We start from the raw sequence: 20,883 nt of genomic DNA on the forward strand, positions 1-20,883 counted from the left end.
GCTGCACACACACAGTGACAGGGAAAACTGTTAGCATCACACGGCTAACAATACCTCCTGGTTATTAATGGCTTTAATAACAGAGTCAAGTTTGGTTTTCAATGATAGTTTTTTTTTTTCAATGCCAAAATGTACTGTTACTGTTCTAGCTCTGTAGTCTAGTAGGGTTGTGACTGTTGAAAGTGCAGGACAGTAGGTGGGCTTTCATTAACCGTCAAACTGCACACATTGAAATTGTGAATATAAAATATGCCTAATGGACACATGCCAATTTTGGAAAAAAAAAAAGAACCCCACAACCTCCCATTCATCGCAAAAAAAGTACAGTTTTACACTTGCATGACATAGTATTTCAGGTGATTAACAAAAAGCCATATTTCACAAAACTGCAATGGAAACACTTTTTAGTCTTTTCTAGGTCACATGATGCTATGGCTATGTGCTTGTCAGTAGCAACTGGCTCCCTCATGATGCAGCAGGAGCTACAAGAGGTGTTATTGCATCACATAGCTCTTTAACAGTTGAGCAGATCATGCAGAAGTTTTGAATCCACAATTCCTCGCTCCTACATATAAGAGGCTTGCCTTTCCACTATGGCTCCATAACATACCTACATCACCTTGGATTGGAAATATGACGGCTAGTGCAGTGGCTGCAATAGAAATAAAGCTGCTAATGTTTTGACCATCCATCACCATGATTACTGGGATGTTATCACGACTCATCACTCAAACGCAGTCATCTCGCAGTCGTGTTTTATTCACATTTTGAAAATATTGCTTAGGTTTTGTACAAATCTGTGATGGAAACCTGCCTAGTGACAGTAACACATGGTTAATACTGTGAGAGATGAACATTTAAAGAGTGCGCATGCATGGATGGTTTCCAGGCCAAGTTACTGATGTCTGTATTGTTAATAAATGTAGAGCCCTGTTGTATCAGGGTTGCATAAGTGTGGAGAGAACCAACTGTAAAACAGAAGGAAATGGATGCAGTCATTAGTGTGTGTGTGTGTGTGTGTGTGTGTGTGTGTGTGTTTTATATGTCTCAGCTTTGAAGCCTCAGAATGAGTCCACAGAGCTGGTGGCTCATGTACTACAATGATTCATCCAGTGATTTCCCTCGTGCTACCCACCAACGCTGCTGCTGTTGATCACAGCTAATCTGTATTTAGCAGGCTAATTATCTTACACAGAGTAAACATCATGCCGCTCCATCATGATATCCAATATCCAGTTCTTATGTCACTTCCACATTTTTCAATCTTTAAGCTATTTTCCTACAGTCCCGCTTTTATGACACCCACTGCAGCATTGAAGACACTTGCCACCTCCCATGAACAGCTCTTACAGAACCATGCCACTAAACTGCTACTTTAAATGTAGGCCATTGGGTACTACACACTATATGTTTTATTTATTACTGTGGACCATGTGTCCAGGCACATGTTTGGTGGATGACACAAAATGTCAATACAGAAAAAAGTCAGATGTATTTGTTGTTATCTTGAAACAATGTCTCTATTACAGTTGGTCAGCCAGAGAGCTCTGACAAGTTTTCTCTTTTACACGTTACTGTCCTGCTCAACACACATCTTGGTCACAATTCTTTAAAGCAGCTTTAAAAGATAATTTTATGAGAATGTGTCAAATGACAATGTGAAAGGGGTCTTTTATGAAGCTTTATAGTGACCTTTGCTTCAATAATCTGTCAAACTGCAGCTATGCTGTTGTTATTTACTCTCATCGAAAATGCTTTTAAACCCACTGTACAATAAAAGCTAAAAGAGAGTGAATACTGGACACAAACATCACTCTTAATGAATTTGGCTCTGTAACTGGTGGATGTGTAAATTAGCAACTAGATAACAAGTTTGCCCTATGGACCTACGATAAAAGGTGATCATATATCAGTGTTGTATTCACTGCTTGTTTCTGCCCCCAAGTGGCCAAAAAATGAAGTGAGTGATGATAATTGACCGAAAAATAGTAGCAGCCCAGGCCTAGCACCATACTGAATGTTATCCATCAGTACAACTACTTCTTGATCCAGTAGCTGATATTTGTTAAGGTTTATTCAAGTCAATGCAGAACTGCGAAAGACTGCAGTTCCTCTAATGGCCATTTGAGGCTGGCTCCAACTGCAAACAGTCCTCATAGAGCCCCATGTTAAAATGCACTACTTTACAGCAGAAATAAACATGTTTACAGTGTGGTATCAAAAGTGATTTTCGTCTCTATATCTAATCTCCCCCTTCATGACAACTTTATGGGGAGCACATTTTTATATAACCCAAATTTTGACATTTTATTAGGACTAAAAGGATAATGCATAATGGAGTGCATGGTCGCTTTCTAGTGACAGGTGCCGCGCCGTCCGTCGACAATTTGTTACCACTGGAATAACTTTAGTTAGGTAATGTTAGATTTACAGAGTATAGGTGTAGCTGTTCCGCTGTGTTGGTGTGTTTTCAGGTCATGAAAGTTAATTGGAACATTTTGGTCAGCTAAAAAAGTCTTAAGGAGTCGAATGTTCTGTTTTTGTAGTATTTTGTTTTAATAGTTTTTAAACCTGTTTTTCAACAGGAAAAAATAGCATAAGCTTAAGTTGCCTATTATCACAGTTAGCTGTAAATCCACTAAGCTAACTAAGCTAGCAGCTAGTGTTAGGGTTAGTTCCCCCCTCAAATATCCTTTATAAGAAGTCAAATGTTTAGGTTTTCCTGAAATTACATTTAGCTTTAATGGTTTTCGGAGAAAGTTAGCACCGTGAATTATAGCTGTAAATGTACCATGATAACCAAGCTAGGAACCAGCATTAGGCTTATCGCCACTCTCTCAAATAGGGTCAATTCTGGCTCAAAAAAAACATGATGGCGATGGCAAAACTTGAGTTTTTAAAATGGGAGTCCACAAATCAATAGGTCATGTCATGATGGATACTTCCATTATTTTACACAGTCTGGGTTTAATGCCCTTATACAGAATTGCTGACTTGAATGCATGTCTGATTTAAGAACATTTCTGATAGATGTGCATGCTTCATGAATCAAAATATCTATTTTTTTCACATTGGTTGTTTAAACTGAATTAAAGAGTAAAAATATAAAAACAACCTTGGATAAGCTCCAATGACAGCACGCATTAAGAAAAAATGGTTCCTAAATGTTGACTGTGGCTCTTTATTGAGTAAATGTAGTTGGTCGAAAGTCCTCACAAGTACTGTATAACAAACGTGAGTGTGTGTGTGTGTTTGAGTAAGTGAGTGAGAGAGTCGGAGAGTGAGAGAGACGGAGGAAAAGCAGCAGGATAGTGAGCAGAGTGACAGACAGAGTGAGGAGGGAGGACAGGCAGAGTGCTCTGCCGGGGCGGTTCTCGTGCCTGTCTCTCCCTTTGAACCTGTGGATCCTGCTCCCTACCTGGCCATGTCATCCGGCCTGCGCAGGAAGTGGAGGAGCGCGGTGCGAGCGCTCAGGACTCTCCGCAGGACGGGAGCAGGAGGAGGTGGAGGAGGCGCTGTGAGTCTGCTGTTATTTTTAGTCTCTCCTCCCTCCCAGGGCTAGGCTAATCCGCCGCTGCACAGGCTTATCCAGATTGGAGGTAGGACACACAGACAGGAAGGTTAAGCGCTTGCTCCTGTGGGAAGCTGACTTTGGTTGTGATGCCGTCTAAACTCCCCAAACTGAGCCAGACCATGCTGAAGCAGGAATGTGCTAGTCAGGGCTGTGGGGTTGACAGAGCAGGGGAACCACAGCCGCTCCGCTCACAGGAGCACTGAGGAGGCTCCTCTGCTCAGCCATGAGTCTGGAGTGGCTGCCAACCGGCTGCTGCGCCGGCTACCCCAGCTGGCATCGCAAACTGGCCGAGACGGGCAAGATTGCGGCCTCAGATGGCTGCAGGGAAGGGGGAGGCGGCGGCAACAGTGGGGGGACCAGGATCCAGCTGAGGGGGCTGGACACTGAACAGCTGAAAGGCAGCCTGGTGGTCCTCTACGCACCTGCTGGGAACTCCTGTCTGCTCCGATTGGTGGGACATGCATGGATGGATGGATGGATGATGGATGAATGATGGATGGTGGAGAGCAGAGTGTGCTGATGTGCTGTGTTGCGTCCTAATCGCTTTTCATTCTCATCCTCTTTCAAAGAGTCTTACATTGAATTCAATTGTATGTTTTTGTTTCAGTTTATTAACCCTTTGATACCTGAGCAAATTGACTTGATTTCTTTCAAAAACACTGCAAGAAGACAATGAGCACCAACAAAAAACCCAGAAATGACACAAATATGAGCAAGAAATTGGTATAAGTACAAGTAAAGTAGCTTTAAATTTCTTTTTAAAAAAAGAAAAAGAAAAATGTAAAACAAACAAGACTTTGAAAAAGTGCTAAAAGATTACAGTAATTCTGTAACATAATTTAATGTGTAATTGTGATAATCACAGATATAATATTGACCTAGCGTTTGTCTTTTCCCTTGACATTTTCCCCTAGCTTTCTTTTTTTTTTCTGAATCTACAAATTTCTTGCATTTTGTGGAACATTTCTCACCAAGTTGCTCCTTGCCTTTTCCTGCATGTTTTTGAAAGATATTGCACCAGTTTTGTCAGGTGCTAGGTTTAAATACTTGTGAAAGGTGTCTGAAAGCAGCACAGGAAAAGCCATGTTGCTCCAGGTTTCAAAGGGTTAAATGTAAAAGACAGAAAGTCATTCGACATTGTAGACAGATTTATGGCTGAAATATGCAACTGGAAATAAGATCTTTGAACAGTCTCGGAGATAGATCAACCATGTAATGAATTCCTTTCACAATGCAACATTATATTGATATTTTTAAACAATATTGCAAAGTTATGGACATTTTAAAAAAGGTTTACCAGACATCTATTTTGTAGATGACATTTTGAAGGTTTTTATGCTTGTTCAAACATACTTTCTTTGAGCTATAAATGCTTTGTCTAAAATTGTAAGTAATTCAAGTCATGGTGAATCAGTTGAAAGACATCGAAACGGAAATGTCTAGGAATTGCAATTGGCAATAAAATATAATTGCATAGCATTTATGGCCAGATAACTACAGCCAAAAATGATTTTCTTAAATTAGTTTAGACCTGATCATTTTGCCCTTTGTTTTTGTGTGTGTGCGCACAGCTTTTTTAGTAATATTCCCTTTGTGGATTGTCTTTTTTTTTTAGATTGTGTAGTGTGTCTTCGTATTTTCTTACACCTCCAACTGCTGAACTTCTTCATGTGGATGTTGAAGTTTTATTTGATTTGGACTAAAACTGTCCAGAAAATATCCTGAGCTTGTAGGATATTTAGAGAGAAGATACAATTTCATAATTAGTAAAACTGCTGTTTTTCAAAGTAATGCTGTTGATGACATTATTGTGAAGTTATTGTCATTTTTAAAATGACGTATTTCTTTTCAAGTCATTTCTTTTGTAGGGCTGCTTGATTATGGCAAAAATGATACTCACCATTATTGATGCATGATTACTCTCTTACTACAGAACAATCATGCATTCATTTGGTTTAATTTTTTTATATAAAACTTTTCTTTATGATGGTGGATTTCTTCAAACATTGAATGAAATTCACCTGAGAAGCAGGCTTAACATGAAGCAGTCACGTCACAGCCAGGCTGAGAGGGAGTTTGGACTATTAGAGAGGGATGAAATGGCATTGCTATAAGGGAAAGGGGTACACAGGACTTCTAACAAGACAAAATGAGAGCATCACTGTGAAATGGCTAAAATCATAATTGAAAATAAAATTTGAATAGTCGGACAGATGTAGCTTTGGCTTAATCGTTCTAGTATAATATTTTTTAAATCAGCCTCTAAAATGAAATCTAATAATATCTTATCTTATCTAATTAATATTATCATTAAATATATTAATATAAATAAAATTAATATCTTCCAAAAAAACATTGTCATGAAAATCTGTATGTACAATCAAACAACTGGCATTTTATATAACAGTTATTTAATATTGTAAAACTGGCATGTTTTTTTTGCAAAGTTAGAAAGATGTGAGTGAACGGTTAATGGACTATTGATGTGTTGCTAAAGTTGATCACTAGTTGCTGGCTGCCAGTGTTACTTACAGTTTGTCTGGATGCCACTGTGATGTAATAATGTGTGTGTGTGTGTGTGTGTGTGTGTGTGTGTGTGTGTTTGTGTGTTTTAAAGACAGAAAGAGCTGGATTTATAAATGCAATGTTTTATATATATGTTGTTTCTCATGTAGCCCAATCTAACAAGAAGATAAATAGATGAAAAGTTGAGATTGATTGAAAAATAGCTTTACTATAGTACTAAACTCATAATTGTGAAATTGACTCCATGTGGAATACATCTTTGTTGGGTGTTGTGGTGTATGTGGAATGTTGTACCCACATCCTCCCTTGAAAAAAAGAAAGCATCAGTTGTTTGCATTCAAGCGCCAAAGCCCCCTAGTGCCTTTAGTAATTATGATGGGAGCAAAGGAGGTCGAGCAACGTTAGTATAGCCGGCCATTACAGCGAGATCAGGGTTTAGGGATGGGTCACAAAAACATCCCACTTGAACACAGGACACAGCTGTTCATTTCCTGTTTCTGACCAAGGGAACTATAAAAGAAGGAAAGGTCATTACGTCAGTGACAGCATTCATTTTCTACTGAAGTTAAGGGGTGGATATGACAAGTCCCACTACAGACCATCATTTCTGTGTTGTTTCACCTCAAACCCTGCAACAATTATTCTTTAAAGCAGGAAAACTGTGATGACAGAAGTGGAGAATTCAGACAGTAACTTGCAGCTCTTACATTTTTAAACTGAGTTGTAGCCTGATTGCATGATGTGTATGTTTACACCATTTTGATTAAAGGAATGCAATGTATTTACGCCTTCCGTTTTAATGGATGAATGAGTGTATGAGTGTCAGTGCACTAAAAAACTAAAACAAAACTGTAAAGCAAGAAATAAAAGAAATGGAAAGCTGAGGCCGGCCACACCGGGCACTAAGTGTGTTAGTTGGAGGAAGCAGCAGCTGGTAGAGAGTCGGGGTACGTCCACAGCCTGGGGCCGTGGTTTGACTGTCAGTTGGAGCATGTCTACAGTAATGAGACAAAATGGGGCAGGTGATGTATTAATGTTGGGAAGCTGTCTGCATGTGTCTGTACGTCCACACCTGCTCAGGTGCAGATGCTACAGGGTGTTACTCCTTAGCCCCACATGTCCGTCACCGTCAGCTGATGCTGAAGCACTGGTCAGCTCTGATGGTTTGTGGTGCAGAAGAGTTTAATCAGAGTGAGGGACCCCCAGCTGTTAGTCACAACATGATGCCACATATCTCGGCAAAATTGCCAACATGGTGAGAGAAGGACCTTTTATATGTCAGTTTATAGTGGTACTGTTCAGCTTTACGGGATTCTGACTCAAACTCACATGAATATCATTGTGTGCAACCTTACAGAAGTAACTCATGAATTCTAATTGAGGATGGATTTGAATGTTTTTTTTTTTCTGAGAGATGAACATTTTTGAATGAGAACTTGTAATAATGGTGTGAACATTCGTTCTGATTTGTGACTTTTTCAACACGTTCCTATCCATAGTCGTCACATATTGCAACTTTGCCGTGGACTGCCACGTCTACATGTTATGCTATATGTAGCCACCTGAGTCTGCTGTTTAATGTTCTGGGATGATGCTACTGTGATGTCAACATAAGCACATGGTGGGATTAAGGTGCACGTGCTAATGTTTAGGCAAGACAACACATGGCAATCAGCCCCAGGACGTCAGCAAACACACATGCTCACACCAATGGTCAGGATTAGGCAACAAAGTCACTTTTAGAAAAAAAAACATCACATTCAGACAGGAAGTGAACACCACACTCCTGCATGAAAGTCTGAGAAATGTTAGTCTCAGCCACAGCCCATTCCACCCGCCCTATAGGGGCCCTCATGGTCCTTATATTACGTCATTACTGGCAGTGTTTCATCCTGACGCCGTCCAGAAAAGAAGAAGAGGAAGGTAGAGTTATTAGTACAAAGTTTTGAAGATCAAACTAAAATTTATTGTATTATATCTTTAAAGTTGAAGGCAGGGTTGATTAAAATCAGCAGCTACTATAAAAATTCAATCCGGTTGCTTTTGCATGTAGCTGCTGATGGCATCATACAGTTACTGCAGAAAAGTGATGCAGTCACATGAGGCGCCGGCTTGCTGTCTGGCAGCATATAATTACACCGCAAATGGCTCTGTCCCGCCTTGTTTTTTGCTCACAACGTCCAGCGGTGAATCATGGGACACGAAGGGTGGCTTTTGGCTTTGGGATCTTATGCTGAAATCATTGCAAAAGTGTCAGTATCTGATGACTTTGGAATGAGAAAGGGCCTGACTTTCCTGTATCAGTTTATGGTGGAGATGTCATAGTACTTCCTGTTTCAACCGTTCACAGTTCACTTAACTTCTTTTTGTTTTATGGTAGATTGCAACCATTACTTTTTGAGGTTACATACTTTACTGCAGGCATTTTTGCATCGATGAGTCGCCTTTTAGTGGTTTGTCAAAATAAAAGTCCTCTGCTACTTTTAAGGTTTTATATGTCACATCTTCTCCAATTACATCCATTATAAGGATGCTCTTTTTTTCTCTGTTTTACGTCAGTGTTAAGTGAATATTTTTGGAGTTGTGTTTTGGACTGTTATTCATACAAAATAACACAAGAAAAGCATTAGTTGCAGTCCTCATATGAACTGGGCAGTTGTACTTTTTAGTCTCTTTAGTGGAGAACACACTGAATCATTTCCCCAGGAGGAACACTTCAGGAACAAACACTGCATACATAATGAAGTTTGATATGTGTGTGTCAGGTGTACTCTCTAAAGTAGGTGACCATGTCCGTCATGCTCTTGTAACTAGCATACAATATTTTTCTATGGTTATTGTGTGAGTGTTGCCTGTCCATTCTGCCTTGAATCAGAGCAGTGACACAAAGGGAAAGTGTTTTGGGGTTTGGGAGACTTTTCCTGAGAAGCCCTACAGTGATTAACCTACCTTAGTACACACAAAGCACAGACTTTAATAGTCTTTGAAAGTAGTGTTCGAAAAATTTAATTCCAACATGGCTAGCACTGAGTTTGTTAGAGACATTTTCTCTTCATCATCTTCAGTATTGTCAGCTGGAAACAGTGATGTCAGCTATTAACAGTGATGTCAGCTGGTAATGGTGATATATAAAATTATTCTTTAAATGGCAAAAATGACTGCACTTTTGTCCTGTTTTTCTGACCGCTTGCTTTTTGCATGCGAACATTTCTTATCTGATAATATAGACAAGCATAATTTTCTGCACACTGTATTTTGGAAAACAGTGTCAAGTAGTGCCTGCAAACTGACTCCAGATCAGACCAGACATTTCTTTTAATTGGACAGTATTTTGCTCCTAGTCAGATCTTCTTCAAGATGAAATTATTAGAAATAAAAGCACACTCACATATATATACTACTAATAGACTAGGCTAGTGATCATTAAACTTGCAGACTGATTTATGTCCTCAAAAGGATTACCAATATGTGTAGAATGTAGTATACAATGCAGCGGCAAGGTCAGGATGTCTCACTGGCTACACCCCCCCAAAGACACACACATGGGTAATTAAACTCTACGTCTCTGCAGCAGTGAGCTCAAAAAATTCATTACAGCCTCTTCCTCCTTCAGTTTTCCCATCTGTTCTCTAACATTGTCTCTAATTGTTAGAAGCAGCCGAAGTTGAGCAGAGAGACAGAGAGAAAGAGAGAGAGCAGTGAGTTGGAAAGGGATGAGGGCAGATGTCTGCTGGAACAGTTGTCCAATTACAATTATCCACCAGCCGGGCAGGGCAACATGCAGCCTGCTGTTATTGACATGATACTGACTGTTCTTTCACAGAGGTCACTTCCCACACCCACACACGCCCTTTTCCTCTGATCTGTGCGTGTTTGTGTGTGAGTGTGTTAATCTGGATTAGTCTCTTCTCCACTTGTGTGTGTGCTCGGCCCCCAGTGATCGATAGGCTCCTGCTGCACACACATTTGTCCAAAGTGTATTTCTGCAATTTTTATGGAGTAGCACTGTAAAAAGTGAATAGATTTATCGATAACTCTTCGCAATGTCTTACAATGTTTTAGAACTTGTTATTCACTTTCTTCACAGTTATTATACAATAAATGAATTCTGTGTCAGGTGTTGAAATGCCTGTTTGCTAACGGTGTGGTGTCTGTGTTTTTCTGCAGAGCTCAGGGATGGAGGAGATGGTGTGGGAGCAGTACACAGTCACTCTGCAGCGGGTGAGTTCATTCATTAACTGTGCTTTTAAAACAGGAAGCATTCATCATCCATCTATTCATCAGCCTGAAACATCGGGAGACCAAATGATGCATTTATCAGTCCCTGACCTCTGACAGCCTACTCCTGATAAAACACAAATTCTGATCTTGTTCATCATTTAGCATTAAAATCATCATCCATCATTTTTATAGGCAAAATTGCAAGTGCTTCGGTCATTTATCAGTAGCCTACGACTGTCAGTCTGCTGTGTGTGAGTTTTAAGTCTTCAGGTAGAGAGCAGGAAGGAGACACAAAAAGCGACTCTAATAAAGCAAGGATCTGCTTGTTAAAATTCAGATTTACTAGAATGGTTAGCTCTCACATCGCCTTTTATTAGCTTTATTTATTTATTTAACTGTCTTATCAGACAGTTGATCTAACACACTTTACAGCAGTGATGCTCATCTTACAACCCTCAGGACAAATCTGGCCCTGACACATACCTATGTTCATACCTATGTTTACTTTAGTTATTCTCAGAACAATGTCAACAATTTTGCCAGAAAACTGCAGCGTATTCTGCCCAGAGTCTCCACAAAAACCAGGACTGTGGAACACATCACTTCAGCTCTTAGATTGCTGCAATGACTTACAATGAATCAGAGAATTGATTTCAAAATATTATTATTAACCTACAAAGCACTGAATGGTTTGGGGCCAAAATACATAAAAACTGATATGCTGCTCTGTTTGGAAGACATCCAGAGCTCTTAGATCATCTGGGACGAGGCTTGCTCACCGTCCCCGGGGCCAGAACCAAACATGCACAAGTAGCTCTCAGTTGTTATGCACTTAAGATCTGGAACATACTTCCTGAACACTTTGGATCTGCCCCAAACAATTTGTTGTTTAAATTTAGGCTTTAAATGTTTCTGTTTGCCACTGCTTTTCCCGAGGTTACTCAAAGATGTTTGACATTATGATATTTGCCTTTATGTCTGACGTGCTGTATAAAGAATCTTGGATTAAATTGGATGATATAACAAAATAATCTTTAAGTATAGATGCATATGAGACATTAAAGCCAGATGACAGTATCATGAAATCACTTTATACATTGATACTTCCCCTCTAAACTACTTTCTGTTAGTCTGTAATCTCTGAATAGCCAGAATCAGGGGTAGGGCTATGGCATTGAGACCTGGTATTAATATTCTGATCGATCAATTTATTGATCAATCAGCTTTATTTGTAAAGCACTTTACACAATGTGCTTCACCCCCCCTCCCCAAATGATATACCATGTAGTGAACAGTAAAAGAGACTAAAATGTATAAATAAGTAGTTGATAAATAAATAAGTAAAGTTGAATTAAAGGCCACACTAAAAAGGAAGGTCTTGCAGATATCGAAATAGCCATCTGAATCAATAAATCTATTGACACCTCAATGACACATTCAAATGTTTACTCTTCATTTACAGACATTAAAGTGTGTCTTTCAGCAATGGAAAAAAAATCATCATTATCTCTTCTTGGCCGGATTTCTATGGTTCAAATAAATAAATAGTTGCATAAAAATAGGTCTGCCGTGATCCCAGCTGACCTCTGATATCTGGAGTCACTTGATTGTAATAGAAAAGCACAAAATGAGCAGCACTGCTTCAGGGTTTCCCACACATTCATGTATTTGTGGCAGGCTGCCACAATGAACATATGTGCACATAAGGATTTTCCTAGCACTATTGAAATAAACAGTATATACCGTGCCATTAATGATTGCACCACACTCTTGTTTGGCATGTACTTTTGTCACAGACGCAGCAGCAGAACACCATCCACGCCGCGACTCAAACTGATGCTGAGGGATAACAATAACTCAAGTTTTACAGGCACTGTGTTCACGGACCCACAAAAACGTCCGAATTTAAAAAGGGGCAGAGAATGATAACAAAAGGGACATACCAGTGAGTGCCCCATGTACAGAGGCTGTGTCCTCGCTGCAGTGGCTGCAGGTTCGATCCCTGTCTGTGGCCCTTTGCTGTATGTCATCCCCCCTCTCTCCCGCTTTCACGCTTAGTCTGTTCCATACAATTGAAGCAAAAGCAAAAAAATTAAAAAAAAATCCCACACAAATTTTTTTTTTAAAATTGCAAGTTTGCTGACATCATCCCACCCCACATAGATTTTCATTCTGTGGGAAACATAGTATTCATGCATGCATGCATTCACATCTTAGAAATGATCTTTAAGTATAACTACACAAATGTCTTATAGATCAAGATGATGACATTTTATATCCAAAAAGTCAACTTCATTGTAATCACAATGTTTTCTGTCTATTATTTAAAAGTAACTGACATATTTGGTAAGATACTGCATTGGTGACACTAACCTTTGTGTCCACCTTGAAACTGTTCTGATTGGAAAGGTCTTGTGTGCTGTCAGGTTCGAAAAATAATAATAATAATCATTTTTATCTAAATAGCACCTTTCATAAATGGAATGTAGCTCAAAGTGCTTCACAGAGATAAAAGAGGCACATGGAGGCATAAAAAGAAGCAGCAATGAAATATACAGGTTTTAGGATAAAACATGCAAAAAAAATAATGGTAATAGATCCATTTTAAAGAATGTCTGTTTTGTCTTCATTTAACTTCCAGGCAGTGAGAGTCATCTGGCTTCACAGAAACATATAACTGGGTATCATCTGCATAACTATGGAAATTAACTTTATGTTGTCTGATTAATTCACCAAGTAGTAACATGTACAATGAGAACAGTAAAGGAGCGATTATAGAACCCTGTGGTAAACCATACATTGTATCATACTTTTTAGAGGCATATTCCCCAATGCAAACAAAGGACTGTCTGCCTGATAAGTAGGATTTAAACCAGTCAAGCACAGCACCGAAAAGCCAGATTTGAAATTGGTCCAAAATTTCCTAAGTTAGTGGGGTCCGGGTTATGTTTCTTCAGTAATGGTCTGACAGTAGCTGTTTTGAAAGGGTCAGGAAAGGTGCCTGTTTGAAGTGATAGGTTCAGTATTTCCAGTGTGCTGGTGGAGAGGCAGTCTATTACGTCCTTGAAAATGTAGTAGATGCAGTAGATGTAATAAGCATGTGGTTGATTTTAGCTGAGTAACAATTTTCTTCAGTTCTGCCTCATTTAACATGTTGAATTTTTCCATTTCAACTCTTTTGTGGCATGTATGGTCTATAGTTTTTGGCATCCCAGTGTGCATTATGTTTGCTCTAAAGTTTTGGGTTTTTTTAAAAATATTTTTTATTTTTCCAAAGAATTAGGCAAAGTCCTCACACTTGGATGATGATGCTTGAAAGAGTAGATCTGGGGTGGCTGGAGGATTAAGTGGTCTCTCTATGACAGTGAAGAGAGTTCTGGGATTGTTTTTGTCATTTATTATTTTCGAATAGTAAGAATGTGTGGCCTCCCGAATGGCCATGTTGTAAGAATAAATACAGTCCTTCATAATGTCAAAATGGATGTTTAATCTACTTCTATGCCACCTGCGTTAAGCTTTACGACACTCTCTCTTTAGAAGAAGAGTGTGTTCTTCTTTCCAGGGTGCCATTTTAATATTAGACCTTTCCTTATTTTTTTAAAATGTGTGTGAAGCATCCATGTTTAAGAATTTGTGGTTTCTTTGCAGCTGCATCCATATTTATATCATTGTCTACTGTCATGGTTACATATGAGAGTGGACAGACATGGATACAAACTGTAACTTGACTGGTTGGCAAATGCACTTGGTTTAAGTGAGGCAGAAGTAGTGATTTTGGTTTGATAGTGAATAAACGTCAATGCTGACGTCAATGCCACGTGACATGTTTACTGTGTGATCTAGCAGCTGTGAGACACAGGATGCAAAGTCCTCTACGTCATCAAAGTCCTCTCTATGACATATGTGGAGTACAAGGAGGTACAAGGATGTTTTTTTAGGAAATGAAAAGAAAACATGGGCAGAGCATAATCAAAGCAGTAATTATGCTTCCCCCAAAATGCACCAAAAAAAAACATGTAGTGGTTCATACAGGTCATTGTGGTCAGGTCAGTGAGACAGGGTTAACATCAGTATATTTTGCAAAAACCAAACAGTCAGCTTCTCTGTGAGTGTCTGCTGCAAAGTGAATGACAGCAGTTCTGTTTGTCTCAGTGTGGCTGTGAGTCACAGTGTGTCTGACTGTATTTACTGATTGATTTCTTTTTTTCTGCAGGACTCAAAGATGGGTTTCGGCATCGCTGTGTCAGGTGGGCGTGACAACCCCAACGTGGACAACGGTGAGACGTCAATCATCGTGTCAGACGTGCTGCAAGGAGGACCAGCAGATGGTTTACTCTTGTGAGTCTGTCAAACTCAAATCCTCCTCACTGTTAAATGCTTCAGTTGAATGAGTTGCTCTCTATGTTCTGCTTAAATGCTCAGAGTTGGAGCTCTGCAAAATATCATGCTAAACACAGTTTGTGCTGCATGAGCTAAGTGTTTCATGGTATGCTGTAAAATAATAGTACAAAAGGCCTAAAGTACAATACTTGGCTCATTATCCCTAATAACAGTGACACTCAACTTTTGCCTGTGGGCCAAATCTGGCTCCCGATAGGGGTTCACACTGAGAATTGTTTTTGTACTTTTAGTTCACAGAAGGTGCCGGAGTACGTAAAACAGCATCAAAATAAAGCTTGTTATCAAAAAACGGTGCCAGTGGAGGATTCCCCCCATCCCGGACAAAGGTCCTAGCTAAGACCCCAAAGTACTAAAATCCTAGAAATGTCCTAAAATCTTAGAATGTCCTAAAATCCTAGAAACGTCATTGAATCTCAGAAATGTCATTTAATCTTCAGAATTTCCTACAGTCCTAGAAATGTCCTAGGAAATGTCCCAAAACATGCTAAAATTTTAAAATCCTATAAAAAGCCTAAAGTTGTAGAAACATCCTAAAATCCTAGAAATGCCCAAAAATCCCAGAAACATCCTAAAATCCTAAAAGCTTCTAAGAATCCCTGAAAAATCCTAAAATCCCAGAAACATCCTAAAATCCTAGAAATGTGTATGGGGCTGCTGCGACTGGCCCCTGGCCTCCTGTCATTTTTGCAAAAGTGGCCCCTGAGCAAAGCAAGTTGAGTATCACTGCCTTATGATTCCTCACCATAAATCAGTATAGGGAAAAAATGTTATCTTTCTGCAGTCAAGTTTACGGACATTACAACACGTTATTATTCATGAAACATTTTAACATTATGATATTTGTTTTGTTCTTACAAGGACATCATTTCTGTGTATCTTTTTTTTGTCCAGTGAGAATGATCGAGTCATTCAGGTCAACAACATCCCCATGGACAACGTGCCTCATTCCTTTGCTGTGCAGTCCCTCCGTAAATGTGGAAAAGTAGCTAAGATAGTGAGTATGAAGCACACACAGATGACACAGTGTCCTTTTGCAGAGTAAAAAATGGTGACTTGACAGCTCACAATCATCACTGTTATCAAAATAACTGAGATGAAAACACCCACCACCTCAGACATGCAGCACTTGATATTCGGTAGTGAGACCTCCATCCTGCATTCCAGTGTTCTGATATATTCACATTTCAACAATCATGTCTGACGTTTTTTTTTTTTTAACCAGCGTGGACATTCAGCAAAGCTGTAAACACTTTTTTCAGACAGTAATGTTGCACAAAGTAACTTCTGCTGAGACATAAACCGATGGTTAGTCAGTGGTGAGTGAGGAGCTGAAAGGTCTGAGGCAGATCACTGAGTCATCACTGCAGCTCTGCAAAGACAACTAACATGCCACACAGAGATGGAGCAACAAACAACACTGTGAATGTGTGTGTGTGACTGGGGTCTGTGTTGTGATGCTGTGACCTACTGTACAGTTTTTTGTAGTGCTGTGGTGCTGCACATTGACAGGAACAGACTCTGTGTGTGTGTGTCTGTGTGTGTGTGTGTGTCTGTGTTCATATGAGCCAAAGAGAAAGAAAGAACAGTATGACATGCACTTGTATTTTGCCTGCATGTTTCAGGGTTCCTAAACATTTTTTTATATGTGGCAGCCTGCCACGAGTAAAACATCTGCTATCACAACTTTTTTTGAGCTGGACCATTAATTAGAAGCGCTATTAGAATATTTAAACCGTTCGATTATTGACTGCACCACGCTGTCATAGTACAGAGCATACTCTGGGTACAGACGGAGCAGCAGAACGACAGGCTTAGTGAATGTGAAACTTAATCAATAATTATGCTTAGTTTTAAAAGTTTGCATTCACATCATTTTGCAGTAGCTGCTCCTATTATCAATCAGTCTGATCTGATCCGGTCAGATCAACAGATACAGTAAATGATCCACCCTGTGACTCAAAAATCTCAAACTGATGCTGAGGAAAATAAGAACTCATGAGGAACTCCACCTGCGCTGCGTTCATGGACCCCAAAGATGTCTGAATTTAGAGTGAAGGGAAACAAAATGATAATTACATACACACACAGGCTCGAATTGCCCCTTCGGGACGATAAAGTTTTACTGCCGCACATCCACACATTGATTCTAATTTTTGGGGAAATGCTGTAGTTTGTTGCCTGAGACATACATTGTTTTCCTAAATGAACAGATTTAGCATTGCAGTCCAACAACATAGTCAGGCTCAGGTTGTGATCGAAAAGTTCAAATACATTCCTTTCCTAATTACTTTTCCTTAACCTCCAGAGAAAACGTCAGGAGGTCAAGGAAAGATGTAAAGGAGAACTCATAAGGACTTAGGGAAAGACGATTGCAGTGTTAAGATAATCTGACTGCACTTGTCCTCGGCTCTGTAATGAAGTGACGGCAGATGTTATTGACATTGGTCTGCTGTGATCAAACTATGATGTTCACATGATGGACTACAAAAAGCACATCCTCACTGTGTTGGTTTATAATTGCAAAAAATGCTTGTGACTATTTTATTGATCTGTTTTCTTAAAGCCCTTTGTTATGTGGATCTCAAAAAGTGTGCCATAAATTCTGAGTATTAATAGTATGATCATGACTATGATTGTGATTATTATTATGTACGTTATAAAGGCTAAACCAGGACAACCCAGTGAAAAATACTACATCGTTACTGAGGTTAGAATTAAAATACAAAGTAATATCAGCTCCTAGTCACAGAAGTGAAATGTAACATTGTTACACGAGATGGGTGCTCACACTGTGACGGATTCTCTCCTTCTTTTGGTAAAGGATGCTCCAGTGTATCCTTTGCTAAAGGAGATTATAAAGGAATCATTGAAACTCCTTTCCTTTATTTTAGGGGAATTGGAACAGCTCTGATCGTGGCAGCTGCTCAGATACTTCCGGGTCATTTCACTCAGTTAGGAACCTCATAATGGTCAGATTAAAAAAAGAACCCACAATGCAACTGCAGCGATGCACATGTAGACAAAATACTACTGCTGAACAATATTCTCACATTATATGAAATACATTACTTAAAAACTTGTCAGGGAGAAGGGCACTTTACAGATATTGCAGGGCGAGGCAGCAATGGCGAGAAAGAAAAGAGTGCAGAGAGGGGACACTCACTATGTGCTATGTTGTAACACTGTACATCTACAGCAACACATTGTGTGTGTGTGCGTGTGTGTGTGTGTCTCAGGTTTTCAGCTTGGCTGCGCCTGGCGCTGCTGCAGCCCTAAAAGTAGCAGGCCTTCTCTCCTGTCTGTATAGAGAACAAATCTCACTGCGCCACATAGCTAAATATAAAAGCCTGACATGTCGAGGGAATCTGATTTGCCGCCTTGAATCACCTCTTTCGAGACATGCAGCTGCATCTTTACTCTCACTCCTGTCCAAGAGCTGCAGACAGAGAAGCCATTAAGTTTGAAGCCAGCTCTCTTTTGTATGTTCTTTCTCTTCTTTTTTGGTCTTACTGAACAAACAGGTCAGTTAGATAAAGTCTGACTCTGAACTCTTGCTGTGTAGTGTCGGCAGCTCTGCTTGTTGGGAGCTCCTCCCGCTCTGATGTACACTTACTTTGTCACCTTTACACCATGCACCATGTTTGTCATAGCAGCATACAACACAATGTTGCTTGTTTCTGTGGTTGCCATTGACTTTATTTACATTAAATTGAAATGCCTTTACCAACATTCAGTTCCAGGAAAACTTTGTCTCATGTGACACAATCGTAGCAATATCCACTTTTACGTCTTCTTCCTATTATTAGTAATGTTCAAGTTGGGATAGGCAGAAATCTGGAAAAAGCAAAAAAAGAGGCAGATTTTTGAACAAACGTCCTCCTCCTGTAGCTTTCTCCAGCAGGAGGAGCCCCTCCCACCAGACGATCAGGGGCACATGCACGTGGTTTCTACAGTGACTCGTGTTTTGCATACATTGATTTATTTAATCTTATTTCATGGTACAGTTGCCTGCAGCGCATTTGCTCAGTCCTTCCTTGTCCCGCTGTCTGTCTCTCTCTCTAATTACCAGACTAGAAGTGAGACAAGGCTTAGCTGCTAGCCACCTCACGGCCCCTTCGCCTCACTCCCGCAGCTACTGACTGCTTCCCTGGAGGGAGAGCAGGCAGCAGCTCACGGAGACGGACCTCCGGTTGACAGTTCAAGCAGCTCAGACTCTGCCAGCGCAAATTCCCCCCAGAGTCTTGGTGACAGCAGGCTGGTCTAATTGTGCAAGGACAGCAACAGAAAGTTTTTCAATGCGATGGGGAGCTTGGGTTCGCGCTTGCTGGATTTTGGTTGCTGCTGCCCACTCTCCTACAAGCGAGGTGAACTGTAGTGGCGGGGAGTGAGGTGGAGGGTACTCTGTGATTTGAGACTCAAATGCACTAATGTTCGCTTCATAGACTCAACCTTGAAGCTGAAGCCATGAACCTTTAGTTTTGGTTAACATAAGGCCTGCTCCATCTCTGAGATGCTTTGCAGATGCACGTTTTATTTAGTCAGACTGTCTTTTAGACCTTTATGTTTAAGTTTGTGTTCCTTTTTGTGGATCACTTTGCAGTGTATGCAATTGTTATCAAGGCTGGAACAGCAACTCTCTGCACGATTCTCAACTATTGAATCAGGCTTTTACCATCTGAAAGGATGTGCATTATCTGCATTTGTAGAACAGCTAGTTTGAATACCCTTTCTCTGATTGGTGTGCGATCTCTTCCTGAGCCAGATTTTCTAAAGCCTGACAATGGAACCAATAGGGGATGCAGAAGTGTAGTTCTCTCTCAGACCACTTGGATTGAAATATAATAAAATGTTATTATGGAATTTTCCCAAATGATGGCAAAATTGGTTGCTTAACCCAGTTTTATATACCACTGTTAAAGATGTGTTTAAAGAGTTACTGACCCCCACACACACACACACACACACTTTTCGCTTTAGTGTCTCCTCCCTGGAATGTGAAAAAAGTCTCAAAAATGGGCGGGGCTCAGACAGCGGCTAAGACATTCCCGGTCACTCAGTCATGCCGCCTCTTGATCCACAGCACCTCCACGATCCCACGCACACATGCAATATGACATATAATATACACGTCAGCAGTGCTTTCTCAACCATAAAAAAGGCATAACTTGTTACTTATCACAATCGTTTACCATCTCTGTTATATGACAGCTTATCTCAGCCTCTGCTGAGAGGGTAAGGAGCTCCTGAATCTCAGTGTTGTCCCAGTTTGCGGACATTTACAGCAGCCTTCTTGAAATTAACTGCTATGATAACAGCTGTTGTTTTTAAAGCCCTCGTGTTGGGTCGCAGAAATAAACACCTCATCAAAATGTCACACTCGTGCTGCCCATGGTCACGTCTTTCCAGCTTTACGTTTTACACCAACCTTGCTTCAGCTCTAATACTACCTTTGTTCCTGGCTCAGAAGCGAGACCACTCTGTCCCCCCTCTCTTTGATCACATGTTATACACTAGACGGTGAGGCGGCATTATGGTGTGATATTCCCGCCTTGAACAGGCAGCGTAAATGTAGCTAAGTAGTCAGTTTGTGAGAGGGCAGCAACAGAGCAGAGACATGGGGCTCAGTTGGCTGCTACCAGCATCAGCCATTAACAAAATTCATTTGCAGTAGCAGGTTTCAACCTTTAGAGGGCAGTCACTGCATATTAATAACAGATTATATACGTCTGTACACTTTTAATACTTTGCACATACTAGATACCCATATATATTGAGAAGAACAAAGTCGACCACTGCCCACTGAAGAACTTAACTGTAACTTTATTCAGAGTGAGCAACGCGTTTCGCCCACGGCTTCTTCTGGTTTGCTCAGTGAAATTACACGAGTATTCACAGGTGTGATAAATACACGAGTCCCTTGACAATTAACATTCATTTCATCATCATCATTGCATCAGTAACATTTTCTGAAGTGAATGTAAAAAAAAAACCTGACAGTATTTACAAAACATTAAAAACAGCAAGGATTTCATGACTTATAATAATTATAACAATATTTATAAAATATCATTTTTAAAAAACATCAAGAGGCCTAGAACAGTTAATAGGATTACACATTACACCATGTTATCACAATAAGGAACTGAAATCCAGCAGTCCTT

General features: G+C 40.0%; 1 protein-coding gene across 4 annotated transcripts in view; it reads left to right on the top strand.

The window, feature by feature from the left end:
- The window catches only part of tjp2b (tight junction protein 2b (zona occludens 2)), a 101,706-nt gene that overhangs the window by 36,553 nt on the left and 44,270 nt on the right, over positions 1-20,883 (top strand). For 2 of the 4 annotated variants that reach the window (XM_042487995.2, XM_088077202.1), the window contains exons 1-4: positions 3,332-4,025; positions 10,268-10,321; positions 14,535-14,659; positions 15,614-15,716. In XM_042487995.2, coding sequence (XP_042343929.2) covers positions 3,798-4,025; positions 10,268-10,321; positions 14,535-14,659; positions 15,614-15,716 — 510 coding nt within the window. In that variant the 5' untranslated portion in view covers positions 3,332-3,797. Of the gene's footprint in view, positions 1-3,330; positions 4,026-10,267; positions 10,322-14,534; positions 14,660-15,613; positions 15,717-20,883 lie in introns of those variants that run through there. The other 2 variants (XM_088077201.1, XM_042487996.2) reach the window with 2 other exon arrangements.

The sequence above is a fragment of the Plectropomus leopardus genome, chromosome 4 (assembly GCF_026936395.1).
Source record: "Plectropomus leopardus strain MGB_pleo_1.0 chromosome 4, ASM2693639v1, whole genome shotgun sequence".
Classification (NCBI taxonomy): domain Eukaryota; kingdom Metazoa; phylum Chordata; class Actinopteri; order Perciformes; family Serranidae; genus Plectropomus; species Plectropomus leopardus.